Raw genomic sequence first — 14,736 nt, 5'->3', positions numbered from 1 at the left:
ACACAGGTTTTAGCACAGACAACCAACATTTTTCTTAAAAACTTCTTGCTTAAGGCTTTGTAAGGTAAATCCAAGTTTATTTTTACTAAGTTATTTATTTCTCTTCTACTTTAGGTTACTGAGTAGGAAACTTTTGCAATAATAACTAGTAATCTCAATGAGGGTTTCCTATATTTGTGGTATTTTCTCTGATTTTAAATTTGCTATTGTATGTCTACATGAACATGGTGAATGTGTTCACACCAATGTCAGTTTGGACAGAACTAAACATCAGATAGTGGAAAATGAAAAACATTCTGTGGTTCACTAGCTAAGAGTAGTCAAACTTGTCTTTTACAAGTACCATTTATTTACCAGGAAAATATACATTTAGTCTTATAAATGGTTGATTTTAAGTGACTTTGGAGCTTTGAATAAATGTAGGGGGAAATATTTGTACACTGGAAATTATCTTGAAGAGAATAAAATTTAAGTCAGATAGTAAATGTGGAATGTATACAGGAAATGGGCTTTAAAATTCAAATAAATATTAATGCAGAAGTGAAAGTGAAATGGCTGTCTATGTGGTGGCTAATTCATTAAGGAAAAATTTTAAAGTCACAATAGTAGTGTAATCATTAGAGAAGTCATTATATGGTGCCTGAAAGTCAGTTCTGAGAAGTCACTTCTGTGTGACTGTGTTTCCAAATGTGACTCCTAAAGTAAGCATGCAGTTGTCCATAACAGTCTTCAAACTATTAGTGGCTTTTCTTCTCACTTATAGAAATAGGACTGAGGTATAACTGGAAATCCCTGGTACACTGGTGATATAGGTAGCCTGGTTTTAGATGGGTGAGCACAGATGCTGCCTGAAGACCTCATCAGTGCTCACAGGTCTGCAGCCTGGCCTGTCAGACCTCTTTTTTATTGAAAAAAAAAATCTTGGTGTCTATTGCCCCTTTTATATGTATATATATATATTGAGAACCTACTGTGTTCTGTTCACTTTTCTAAGCACTTGCCTTACACATCTTATGTAATCCTTAACCTGTGAGGTAGCTACCAATATCCTCATTTTACACATAGGAAACTGAGGCTCAAAGAGAAGAAAACACTGTGGCCTGATGAGAACTGAAACCTGCCAGGACAGACAAGGTAGGTGAAAGGAGGGGTTTAGAAATAAAATTGTCCCTAGGTCTCTTCTGCAATTAATATTCTTTTAAATATATTCTGGTTTCTCATGCAAGTTGAGTTGTTTTTGTCCTTTTGTTTACCAATTACAATAAATAAAAGAGGCTGAAGATACATTCAGGAGTATATACACACCCCTTTCCTTATCTGGAACACACCTCTTTGTTACCCTTACAGGCTACTCCACTTATTTGAAAGCAAATTTAATGGTTGTCTCCCTAGTAGATGGGGTTCCTGATATTGTGCAGAGAGTAATTCTAGAGAGGATGTGTTCTTCTGGAGTAGATTTCAGCCTTATCAAGAAAGATCTGGTGTGGGATCTGGAAATATTTCCCTGGCAGAAAGGAAGAAGAGAGTCCTTCCAAGATTTTATATATATATATATATATATATATGTGTGTGTGTGTGTGTGTGTGTATATTTGAATATATATATTATTGAAATACAATGTTTCTCTTTCTCCAAGTTGTTGTGATAAGCAGAAAACTTTAGCTATTTAGTTATTTTTTGTGTGGGAGGGGAGATTATAGCATTATTGCCACCACTGAAATTTGTATGTCTAAAATCATTAGAGAATTAAGGACTCTATATTTTTAATGTGAGCCTACATCATTGTAAGCAGAAAAATCAAATGCCAGAGAACCTGTAGTTTCTTAGGAAGAAACCTCTGTATTATAAAATTATTTTCCAGAAGTTTAATAAACATGACTGTGGTATGTATGTTTATTTGTAGGGACTGCTAACATCTGAACACACCAAACCAAACAAGCAAACTCTTGCACCATTGCTACTACGACATTTTATCACAGAGGAATGCCACTGTATGTGGATTCCAAGCAGGCTAAAAAGAAAAAGAGCTGATTAGACCCCAGACTGCCCACTGAACGGGATGACGGCCACAGCTGCAGCGGAGACACCAAAAATGGAGAAGAGTGCCTCCAAGGAAGAGAAGCAGCAGTCGAAGCAGGACAGCACAGGGCAGGACAATCCTGATTCTGAAGAGTGGATGAGCTCTGAGAGTGACCCTGAACAGATAATCCTTAAAAGCGGTGACAAAAACAACAAAAGGTGCCAACCTGGGGATGGTCAGTTGAAGAAAAAGGAGATATCCACCAAGCCACATCGACAGCTCTGTCGATCACCCTGTCTGGATCGCCCAAGCTTCTCCCAGAGCAGCATTTTACAGGATGGTAAGCTCGACTTGGAGAAGGAATACCAAGCCAAGATGGAGTTTGCTCTAAAGCTGGGCTATGCAGAGGAACAGATTCAATCTGTGCTCAACAAGCTGGGCCCAGAATCACTTATTAATGATGTGTTGGCAGAGCTTGTCAGACTTGGTAACAAAGGTGATTCAGAAGGGCAGATCAATTTAAGTCTATTAGTGCCTCGTGGGCCCAGCTCCAAAGAGATTGCAAGCCCTGAATTGTCTCTTGAAGATGAAATAGACAACAGTGATAATTTGAGGCCAGTTGTCATTGATGGAAGTAACGTAGCAATGAGGTAAGCCTGGTATGTCTTTTTTCCCCCCTGTTTCTTTAAAAACTGCCCTGAGCTCATAGAAATCATCTTCCTTTACAAAGCACTGTAAGAGGCCCTTGGTTGTTGTATGTGGCTTGTGTTCCTGTAGGTGGACAAAGGCTAAAATGATCCTTCCTTTGCCTTTTCTCTCTCCTTTGAAATTGCTGCCAATTTGTTTTCAAGTGTTCTAAAAGCAGCTTAGACATAAGTGTTGCTTCAAAGGAGATAGCCATTCAGCTTTTTTTTTTTTTTTTTTTTTTTGAGACAGAGTCTCACTCTGTTGCCAGGGATAGAGTGCCGTGGCATCAGCCTAGCTCACAGCAACCTCAAACTCCTGGGCTCAAGCGATCCTTCTGCCTCAGCCTCCTGAGTAGCTGGGACTACAGGCATGCGCCACCATGCCCGGCTCATTTTTTCTATATATTTTTAGTTGTCCATATAATTTCTTTCTATTTTTAGTAGAGACAGGGTCTCCCTCTTGCTCAGGCTGGTCTCGAACTCCTGAGCTCAAACGATCCACCCACCTCGGCCTCCCAGAGTGCTAGGATTACAGGCGAGAGCCACCGTGCCCAGCCAGCCATTCAGCTTTGTTCCTCTTGGAGTCTGCTGTCCCAACCCTACTCAGCTACTCATCCTGAAAATGCTATTTTTATAATGTCACTTGGGGGGCTTACTTAGGAACTTTCAGTAACTCTCAATTGCTATTCTACCAAGTTTGGATCCCTTTCCCTGGCTTTAAGTTTCTTTGTGATCTGGCCTTTCCCTCCTCCCATTTGATTGCATCTCTCACACTTATTGTATTTACATCAGTCTCTTTAATGGTCCCCATGTAAATTATGCTGATTTCTAACCCCACTACCTGCGTTCATGTCATTTCCCAACCTAGAAGTGATCTCCTCCTTATCTTCATACCCATAAATATGCACCACTTCCACAATACCTTCCTGATTTTTCAGATCCCAGTGACTGTCTCTGAGCTACAGTGTCTGTGGTAGGCTAAATGATAGCCCCCCAAATATGTCCACATCCTAATCCCTTGAACCTGTGAATACGTTATCTTACATGGAAAAAGGGATTTTGCAAATGTGATTAAGTTAAGGATCTTGAGATGGGAGAGATTACCCTGGATTATTAGGGTGGGCCCCATGTAATCAGAGTAGAAAGAGATGTGATAGCAGAAATAAGAAACTGGAGTGATGTAAGAAAGGGGCCTGAGCCAAGGAATGTGGCTGGCCCCTAGAAGCTGAAAAGGGCAAGGAAACATATTCTCCTCTTAAGCTTGCAGAAAGAACACAGCCTTACCACCACCTTGATTTTGGACTTCTGACCTCTTAAACTTGTAGGAAAAGAAATTGGTGTTGTTTTAAGCCACTAAATATGTGGTAATTTGTTACAGCAACAATGGGAGGCTAATACCTATAGTGGCTTCATACTTTATTCCATATTCTCTCATATAATTGTTTTTATTTCATGTCAGAGAGCCTTAGGAATCCCTTCTTCTATTTCCCAAATGAATTGTCATCCAGCCTTGGCTTAAAAATTCCCGGTGATCAGGAGACTATTTTCTACTGAGTCCATCATTGCTTGATGGACTTACTGGAATCCTTAGGCTGTAAGCAATAAGAACAAAGTAAAAAAGCCTTACTCTAGCAAGTTTCAAATTAGATTATCCCATTGTTTTTGAGGGCAAATTACTGATTTGTATGTTTGATAAGTTATTGATGAGTCTCATTTATTCTACAATCACATTTCACATGATCAAAATTCAGTGCTATTGTCTGCTTATGAGTTTGTTATTGCCATTAATCTAAATTCAGTTTGTTTTCCCTGTTAGCTGTAACTTTATCATGAAATTGGTATTTCTTAAACAAACTACATGTTAACATCTGTTGTTCCTCAGCATGTTGAATGAGCCTGCATTGAAATTATGATGCTTTGTTTGCCATTGGCAGCATTTGTTTAACATTTACAGTAGTGGTGTACCTATGATTCATATACCAATATGTGCTGAAAGGTACATGCTAAGATACTGAAAGGTACATGCATTCTGAGAGCTGTCTTCTTTGGGAGGAAAAATCCATTTCAGGGGAATTAAGGCTTTAAAACATAAATACCACCATATTCTTTGTTAAGTCTAAGAGAAGCCCAAACATTTGAACCCTACTAAAAAAAATTTGCAGAGGGAGAGGCCAGTGACCCATCTGCTATGCAGAATTTGGCTTGGGAACCTGGATCATAATATATTTCTAAGCCAGTTTATAGGACAAAGTGAGCTGTAGTGTTACCAAGATATTCTGTGACTTGCAAGTCCTTTGGGCAAAAATGGGTCACTTATAAGCATTACTTTATTTTTTTTAAACATTTATTCATTCCTTAAATATTTATTGGGCCCTAAACTTTGATACTGGGTCTTTATGTAGGTCTTCATTGCCACCTGGCTAAATGATGAAAGTGCCTTCTGATTTTTATTGGGCATTTGTTGTGCCTCATGGAATGTTTCAATGACATACTTTTAATATATTTTAATAGGATACTATAGGTATGTTACATTTTTTAATATAATTCTCAGTGTGTTAATAAATTTATATCAGAATACAAATGCATCAACAATGTTTGTCTCTGGATAGTAGTAAAACAGTTGGATTTGGGTTTTTCTTTATATTTTATGTATTTTCCACATTTTATACTATAAGCTTATATTACTTTTGTAATGATGAAAAACTGGGTTTTTTTGGGGGGGTCTTTTTTGTTTTTTTCTTTTTTTGTTTTTTGAGACAGAGTCTCACTCTGTCGCCTAGGCTAGAGTGCCGTGGCATCAGCCCAGCTCACAGAAACCTCAAAGTCCTAAGCTCAAGCGATCCTCCTGCCTCAGCCTCCTGAGTAGCTGGGACTACAGGTGCGCACCACCACACCCGGCTAATTTTTTCTATTTTTAGCAGAAACAGGGGTCTCGCTCTTGCTGAGGCTGGTCTTGAACTCCTGACCTCAAGTGATCCTCCCGCTTCAGCCTCCCAGAGTGTTAGGATTACAGGCATGAGCCACCATGCCTGGCCTGAAAAATTTTTCAAACAAAGAATTTGGCAGTATAAAATATAAAGTTGGAGTGTCTAACATCAAATGTTATTCTTGTATTTATTTCTGGACTTAGACTATGTTTGGGAGATCACACTTCGTAGCACTGCAGAGTCAAATGAAATTCCATCCATCCCCTTCCTCCAAATCCTCCCGCTAATGGCAATTCTGATGATTTCCCAAGTTCTGTTACTCTTTATACTTACGAGCACTGTAACAGTGGGAAAAATCAAAACTGGACATCTTCCTTCCTGCCTGTTTCATGCTGTGTTCATCCAATATTAACCCTTTAAGCACTGTGGCCTTGCCCAATTTCCCTCTTGTTCAATTTTTTAGAAGCAATCAGTGGTAGCTGTCTCTAAGGCTACCTTGAAGTATATTGGCAGTTAAATATATTTTTCCTTTTGTTTCTTACATGCTTTCAACTTTCAGTAGAGTAGTATAATTGCTTTATGGTACTCACTGGGGACTTTTAAACATGATTAGTGTATGCTTGGAAATGTTAACAAACACATTTAATAAATTTTTGCAGTGTGCCTCAAGATTGATAAGACAGTGGGAAGTCTTGCAGTGTGTGAATTCATGAGGCCCCTGAGATTATATATGAATTCACCCAAAGGGAACAATATAATTGAATCTAATTTCTGTTGTAGTTGAGCAAACTAGTTAACAGTGAGAAGGTGAGGAATCTAAAGCGAGAAGCCCCATCACCTGGTCTTAATTAACCTTCTAACAAAACAGTAATTTTCTTCTGATCAGTCTTGTTTGACAAATAATATCCACTTGATTGTAATAGAATTGGTATAATTATGCCAATTTATTTTACCACTCAAGCAGTTTAATTAACTAAATTTAGTGTAATTTATGTATATGTCAGGGCACCAGATACCATGCTAAAAGACATAATTTTCACAAACCAGGTACAAATCGGGTGCACCATTTTTGAGTTTTTAAGATGATGGCAAATATATCTTTCCCCAATTTATCTGCTAATTTTCCCTCTTCCAATTTCTATTCCAATGAATTCTGTTTGGCTTTTAAGTTTTCACAATGGTTATTCTTATAAGTAATTCTAATAGAATTCTTTCTCTTTTTGTATCATGTTCTGATTATAAAAAGAATACTTGATTTTTTGAAAAAATGTTGGAATTAGATGAAGAAAATGAGTCACTTACAAAATAATAATTTTTATTAATATTTTGGTGTATGTCTGATGTTTTTTCTGAGCTTTTACATTGACTTTCTTCTACAAAATTGGGATTGCATTATATATAATCTGTATTCTTTCCTTTGTTTTTTAGAATTATATTGTGAGCATTTCCCACCTTTTTTTTTTTTTTTTGAGACAGAGTCTCACTCTCTTGCTTGGGCTAGAGTGCCGTGGTGTCAGCCTAGCTCACAGCAACCTCAAACTACTGGGCTCAAGTGATCCTCCTGCCTCAGCCTCCTGAGTAGCTGGGACTACAGACATGTGCCACCATGCCCAGATAATTTTTTCTATTTTTAGTTGTTTGGCTAATTTCTTTCTATTTTTAGTAGAGACAGGGTCTCCCTCTTGCTCAGGCTGGTCTCGAACTCCTGAGCTCAAATGATCCTCCCGCCTCGGCCTCCCAGAGTGCTAGAATTACAGGCATGAGCCACCACGCCTGGCCATTTCCCACATCTTAATATTTTTAAGAATACAATTTTTGTTAGTACATTATATCAATTAAATGGACATATGTAAGAAGCATTTTCAGTGAGCATTTTTGTGTCTTTTTTGCTGTCAATGTTATTTTTAAGATTAACATATATGTGTTTAAGACTCATCTCCAATTAATCATCCATATAAACTTTATGTAAACTTCTTTACATAAAGAATTTACATAAAGAAGCTAGCAAGATAGTTTGGGGAGAGGTTGATGGTCTCAATTTAGATAATTATTTTTCTAAGTTGTTAAATGTATATAAAATGTTTTTATTAAGCATATTTTTGATAACACTTCATCTGGTAACACCTCTTCTTTTTTCATCTGTTGTGAATATCTGAATCTTTGAAAAGAAGGTAGCAATAGAAACAGAAAAAGAGGAGAAAAATGGAACTAGTGATAATAGATAGCCCCAGGGCTGCAATAAGTTGGGAGTTGTTATTAACCATCCATAGCCTTGAATAAAGTTTGTAATAATGATGGCAATATTTGTAACAATTGAATAAAAAAGAATTTGATTTGCTTTTTAAAAAAGAATACATCCATTGGCATCAAGAAAGACAATATCTGGTCTTAATCCCTCGGTACTAAGGAAAAGCCTGTTTTGCATACTTATTTGCTATTTATTATCAGTCCTCTGTCCTCTTATTCTCTATCTTCCTAAAGTCATGGGAATAAAGAAGAATTCTCCTGCAGAGGAATACAACTTGCTGTGGATTGGTTTCTAGATAAAGGCCATAAAGATATTACTGTATTTGTGCCTGCATGGAGAAAGGAGCAATCCCGCCCTGATGCACCAATTACAGGTACTATCTGAAATAAGACATTTCTTCTCATCTAGAGGCAAAACTAACAAGATAGTTTGGGGAGGAGTTGATGGTCTCAATTTAGATAATTATTTTTCTAAGTTGTTAAGTATATATAAACTATTTTTTATTAAGCATATTTTTGATAAAGTGATCCAAATGCAACCATCATTGTTTTGTGGCACATGGCAGTTAAATGGAGAAAACTTCAATTCAGTAAAGGATAAAGCACAAAGTTGAAAAAAAGGAATGCTTTTCTATTTGACTTTAGACTTCAGACTAAAGGGGGATGAATCCGGTTATGAATATGGACTGAATTTTTCAAGAGACTAAAGACATCATGGTAGACAATGGATCTCATTCTGCACCAGAGAAGTAATTGTGGGGTTTGCAAATCAGGGGGTGAAATAGAGAGGAAAGTTCCATGTGAGTCAGAGCCAACTTATCCACGAGGCATAGCAGGTTCAGCTCTAACGGGTGATGATACTGTTAAAGTCCCATGGAAAGTCTTTATTTTCACATCAGAAGAAAAAACAGAATATAATAAAAGTGAATATATAATGATATATCTAGCTTGATTATATTTGGCTTTATACCACTGCAGTTGTAGAGTAAAATGTTTAATATTTCTTTATGGAGGGAGGGGGCTCATGAAGGCAAAAGTGCCTATGGTCCACAAAAGTCATGATGCAGTCCAAGTGGAAGTAGGATCATTACATTCACTTACAACAGTATCTGAATTATATGCCATTTACAGCATTTGAGAGCATATAGACGCCAGTCCTCTGAGTATCAGCTCTTGCCTGATGTGCCTAATGAGAAAATCCAGTGAATGGCAGGCTGAGCTGTATGTGGAGCTATTTGCCATCTGCTGAACAGGCCCTCGAGCCTCAGTCTGAGAGTAGATCCTGGCCCTGCTCAAGGCCAGCCATCAAGCTTTCTCTCTCCAGGAATTAGGAGGCCAAAAGCAAAGGGGGTCAATACTCACATACTATAGCTTGATGTTTTTCACCTTAGTTTTGGCTTTTCTCCAGGCAGAAGCCAAAAATGTAAGTCCCTAGGAGTGATGGTATACTCTCCTCCTGACAGACACATCCTCAGCATACTGCCCTGTTTTCTTTAACAGCCAAAAAGCTGGTGCTTTTGCCAAAGGTCAAAACAAGCATCAAGAATGCTAGGATATTAGTGTTACTTCTCACTCTTCATGATAGTTTTGTTTTTGGTTTTTTTTTTTTTGAGTCAGAGTCTTGCTCTATTGCCCAGGCTAGAGTGCCGTGGCATCAGCCTAGCTCACAGCAACCTCAAACTCCTGGGCTCAAGCAATCCTCCTGCCTCAGTCTCCCAAGTAGCTGGGACTACAGGCATGTGCCACCATGCCCGGCTAATTTTTCTGTATATATTTTTAGATGTCCATATAATTTCTTTCTATTTTTAGTAGAGCAGGGGTCTCACTCTTGCTTAGGCTGGTCTCGAACTCCTGAGCTCAAACAATCCACCTGCCTCAGCCTCCCAGAGTGCTAGGATTACAGGCATGAGCCACTGCACCCGGCCTTCATGGTAGTTTTTAAAACTTAGGTGTCATTGAATCCATTTCCTTCATTTCATCAAAAAAAAAAAAAAAAAACTCTGAAGTCCAAAGGGAAAGGTGACATGCCTAAGGTCACAATCCAACCATAAAGAGAGCCTGCTTTCCCTCTAAGGGCAAATAATATCTTGATCTAGTATCAACTTTTGTATTTGTAATATGGAGATAATGTTGTTAATTTCCAAAGATGTTTCTGCTTTGTAGCATATAACCATGTTTCGACAGATCAAGATATTCTACGTAAACTGGAGAAGGAAAAGATTCTTGTCTTCACACCATCCCGAAGAGTCCAGGGCAGGAGGGTTGTCTGCTACGATGATCGGTTCATAGTCAAACTGGCTTTTGATTCTGATGGCATCATTGTGTCCAATGATAACTACCGAGATCTTCAAGTCGAAAAGCCAGAATGGAAGAAGTTTATCGAGGAGCGGTTGCTGATGTATTCTTTTGTGAATGACAAGTGCGTTTCTTTCCAGTAGGCCTATAAACCAGTTATCAGTAGGAATAGATTTCATTTTATTTCAATAAACATTTACTGAACACTTACTGTGTACCATACATTATGCTGGTTGCCATGGAGATAAAAGGCTAGATAAAAAATAGGATTCACCCTTACGGGATGCAAAGTGTAGTGAAGAAGAGAAAGAGACAACCACAATGTTTTGTGATAAGTGCTACAGTTAAAGTTTTTTTAAATTGCTTTGTCTATATGAAGCAATAGGAAAAGGACTCCCAAAGGAGATGACATTTGGGATGCAGTTTAGAGAGGAAATGAGGCTGGTAGGCATGACAGGGTGAAGGAGATATCATGAATAAAGCTATGAAGGTGTGAAACTGGGTAGCATGTTGGGGGAACCAGCAGGAATGCCAGTATGGCTGGCACATATAGTTCATGGAAGAATGATGTACAGAGAAAATCATCCTTTCTGTATGATCAAGTGGGAACCAAGGGAAGAACTGCCAGATTAGCAGAAGATAGACTTGAGGCAGGAAGGGCGGTTAGAATGCTGTGACAACAGTACAGGCAAGAGAGGTGATGGAGACCTGGACTCCTGATAAGAGGTAGTAAGAACAGAAAAGAAGACGTTCACACCTGGTTTGCTTGCTTTCAGATTTATGCCTCCAGATGATCCTTTAGGACGCCATGGCCCAAGCCTTGAAAATTTCTTAAGAAAGAGACCTGTTGTTCCTGAGCATAAGAAGCAACCATGTCCTTATGGTGAGTACCTGTGCGCAGAACTGAGTTCTGTACTAAGGGAAACATAAAGGACTCTGAATACTTTTCTCTTCCAGGTTTCCCTTTCAATGGGAAATCCTCGCTTGTCCACTTTCTATGAGTTAGAGTTTATGTCTTCATGTGCTCTCAGTTATGTATTTAAAGAAAAATCTTAGAAATCGCATGAGGAAAAGGTAACTAGAATTGAAGGGAAGATTAGTTGTCACTTGTGAAAATAACGTATGTGCTCTAGGCTGCCTAAGTCTTGAACGATGTTGCTGGGAGCAGGGAAATGCAGAAACCTACATGGCCTATGGAAACAGAAAGGGCAATGCCAGACTGGGTTTGGCCCCAAGAAGAACATGTCTCTCATGCAGGTGGCTCAAGCCTCTGTCAACTAATACTACCCCTTTCTTCTAATCTGTACTTTCAAATTTGCCTTCAAACTTCATGTTCATTTGCTTTTAAAAAATGTAGTTTCCTAGAGTATTTTGACAATCTTACCCAAGTCCCTCTGATACAAAGTTTGTGAGCCTAACAGTGCAGCATGGGCTTCTTGGTCTGAGGCTACCTTGGATGTTTTCTTTTGGGGAATAATCCTTTGTTTTATGGGGTATTTTGGTTTTTGTCCTCAACATTTAAATCACAGAGTACATTCATGTTCATTATCTCATTTAATCTTTACAATGACCCTATAATATAGGCATGATTATGAACCTTGTTTACAGAAGAGGAAAATGAGGCTCAAAAAATAAAGTAACTTATCAAGATCACACGGCTAGTAAGGGACATAGCTGGAATTGAAACTCAGGTTTGACTGGCCTCCAAACCTGTGCTCTTTGCACTACACCATGCTGCCTTCTGTTACTCTACACTGCCTCAACATGCAGATTATGCCTAAGCAAAGTAATACATTACTGGAAAATTAAGCCTAGTCAACTGCTCAGCTCTTAGTCTTTACTCTGCAATTTCCTCCCCAGCTTTCCACTTCTTCCCTCTACCCTCACAGTGTGTAATGCCTTCTTGGTGTTGTCCGTCTTTCATCTTTATGGACAGTTAATTTTCTGCCTTAACCCAAAATAGTAAAAGCCTAACCTAAGTGACCAGATTGTTATGACAGTTTCTGGCACAGAGGGTTACACCACTATGAGAGAGAGTCTTACCCCAAGGCATTATTTTTCAGGCAAAAAATGCACCTACGGCCACAAGTGCAAATACTACCATCCGGAGCGGGCCAACCAACCCCAGCGTTCGGTGGCTGATGAGCTCCGCATCAGTGCCAAACTGTCCACAGTGAAAACCATGAGTGAAGGCACCCTGGCCAAGTGTGGCACAGGGATGTCTAGTGCCAAAGGTGAGATAACCTCAGAGGTCAAACGTGTGGCCCCCAAGCGCCAATCAGATCCCAGCATCCGGTCCATGGCTGTGGAGCCTGAGGAATGGCTGCCCATTGCCCGTAAGCCTGAGGCCAGCTCTGTCCCCTCGCTTGTGACCGCCCTAAGTGTCCCCACAATCCCACCTCCCAAAAGCCATGCAGTGGGTGCACTCAACACCCGTTCAGCCAGCAGCCCAGTGCCAGGATCCTCCCATTTCCCCCACCAGAAGGCCTCATTGGAGCACATGGCCAGCATGCAGTACCCTCCCATCCTGGTTACCAATAGCCATGGGACCCCTATTAGCTATGCTGAGCAATACCCAAAGTTTGAGTCCATGGGGGACCATGGCTACTATTCAATATTAGGTGACTTCTCCAAACTAAACATCAACAGCGTGCATAACCGAGAGTACTACATGGCTGAAGCAGACCGGGGGGTGTATGCCCGGAATCCCAACCTCTGTCCTGATAGCCGAATGAGCCATACCAGGAACGACAACTATTCCTCTTACAACAACTTGTACTTGGCTGTAGCTGATGCCCATCCTGAAGGCAGTTTGAAGCTGCACCGCTCAGCATCTCAGAACCGTCTTCAGCCTTTTCCTCATGGTTACCATGAAGCCTTAACACGAGTGCAGAGCTATGGCCCAGAGGATTCTAAGCAAGCCCCCCACAAGCAGTCAGTCTCCCACTTAGTCCCCCAGCACCCAGCAACTGGAGCACGTTCCAACTGCCCTGGAGACTATCCTATGCCTCCCAATATCCATCCTGGGGCAACCCCCCAGCCAGGCCGTGCCCTGGTGATGACTCGGATGGATAGCATTTCTGACTCCCGCCTCTATGAGAGCAACCCCATGAGGCAAAGACGACCTCCTCTGTGCCGGGAACAGCATGCCAGCTGGGACCCACTGCCCTGTGCAACCGACTCCTATGGCTACCACTCCTATCCCTTGAGTAACAGCCTCATGCAACCATGTTATGAGCCAGTCATGGTACGGAGTGTGCCTGAAAAGATGGAGCAGCTTTGGAGGAATCCTTGGGTTGGGATGTGCAATGATTCCAGGGAGCATATGATCCCAGAGCACCAGTATCAGACCTACAAGAATCTCTGCAATATTTTCCCTTCTAACATCGTCCTTGCAGTGATGGAGAAGAATCCCCACACAGCAGATGCCCAGCAACTGGCAGCCTTGATTGTTGCTAAGCTTAGGGCTGCACGTTGACATGACATAGGACTTATTCCTCTATAAAAATATGAATATTGGTACTAATAATGCACTAATACCATGATTATAGTAACTAATAATTTGTGTTGCGCTTTACAAGTTCCAGAGTGTTTACATCATTTAAGCGCATAACAACCCTGTGAGGCAGGTCTTACTAACATCCTATTTTACAGAGAAGGAAGCTGAAACTCAGTGAGATTAAGTGACTTGCCAAGGTCACACTGCTAGCAAATGACCAAGTCAAGACACACACCCAAGTCCTCTGACTCCAAGTCGCATCCCCTTTTGCACTGCACCATGCAGGTAATGGAGGACAAAACCTAGGGGGAGAGGATTAAATGCAAGAAACCCCAAGGGATTCTATTACCAGCGTTTTCCTAGTCACACATTCTGTATCACAAAGTATGGATGATGTATCCAATTTAGAGAGCAAAAGCATCAGGATCACATAGTATATTGAATTAACCATTTAGGTTTTTTAAATAGGAATATTTAAAGTTATTTAAAAGAAAATGCATACTTTATTGCATGGTTATCTGGTTATCTGATCATTCAATATCTTTATTAACCAAGCTATAGGGTCACATTGAAGCTTCTAGAACTATATTTCAGACCTATTATTAGCAATTATATTGCATGTATGAATGTATATATTTGGTTTGAGATGTGTGTGTATCTCTGCATAACCTTTTATATAGTGAGAAGGTAGGCTCTACACAGTCCTTAGTCTACAGCTGTATAGATCATTAATCTGACTTGATGATTTTGTCATATTTCATAGTTTCAACTAGTTTTGAGGGTGAAATTACATGCCAATATTTGAACATCGCTTTCTTAGGCATCAGAGCAAACCAGCTCTATTTTCTTTGCACTGTTTACTTGCCAACATTTATTAACAGTTTTTAGCTTCCAAGTCTCTTCACCTCAGCAAATTAGGGATCAGGTTACAGCCTTCTTCTGCAGAGGAGCTGATGGTTAAGCTCAAATTCCCAGCATAGTACATGTGTGCTACACAAGCTCAGAAGAGTTTGACCAGGACCAAGGGTCTTATTACCACATTCTACTCCCCTTAACCCAGAA

At 39.9% G+C, this 14,736-nt stretch overlaps 1 protein-coding gene across 1 annotated transcript; it reads left to right on the top strand.

Moving 5' to 3' along the window:
- Positions 1-2,059: 2,059 nt before the first annotated feature.
- On the top strand, positions 2,060-13,653 carry ZC3H12B (zinc finger CCCH-type containing 12B). Its single transcript, XM_069464085.1, has 5 exons — positions 2,060-2,670; positions 8,115-8,254; positions 10,065-10,299; positions 10,952-11,058; positions 12,239-13,653. The coding sequence occupies exons 1-5, from the start codon at positions 2,060-2,062 to the stop codon at positions 13,651-13,653; spliced, it is 2,508 nt and encodes an 835-aa protein (XP_069320186.1).
- Positions 13,654-14,736: the final 1,083 nt, after the last annotated feature.

This window comes from Eulemur rufifrons, chromosome 30 (assembly GCF_041146395.1).
Source record: "Eulemur rufifrons isolate Redbay chromosome 30, OSU_ERuf_1, whole genome shotgun sequence".
NCBI lineage: Eukaryota > Metazoa > Chordata > Mammalia > Primates > Lemuridae > Eulemur > Eulemur rufifrons.
The sequence above is the reverse complement of the archived record's forward strand: the minus strand, read 5'-3'. Positions and strand labels throughout refer to the sequence as shown.

Excerpts from the sequence above, each read along its gene's own strand:
- ZC3H12B (XM_069464085.1), top strand. The coding sequence starts at position 2,060 with ATGACGGCCACAGCTGCAGCGGAGACACCAAAAATGGAGAAGAGTGCC. Across the intron at positions 8,255-10,064 it reads CCCTGATGCACCAATTACAG|ATCAAGATATTCTACGTAAA; the intron begins GTACTATCTGAA and ends ATGTTTCGACAG. Across the intron at positions 11,059-12,238 it reads GAAGCAACCATGTCCTTATG|GCAAAAAATGCACCTACGGC; the intron begins GTGAGTACCTGT and ends ATTATTTTTCAG.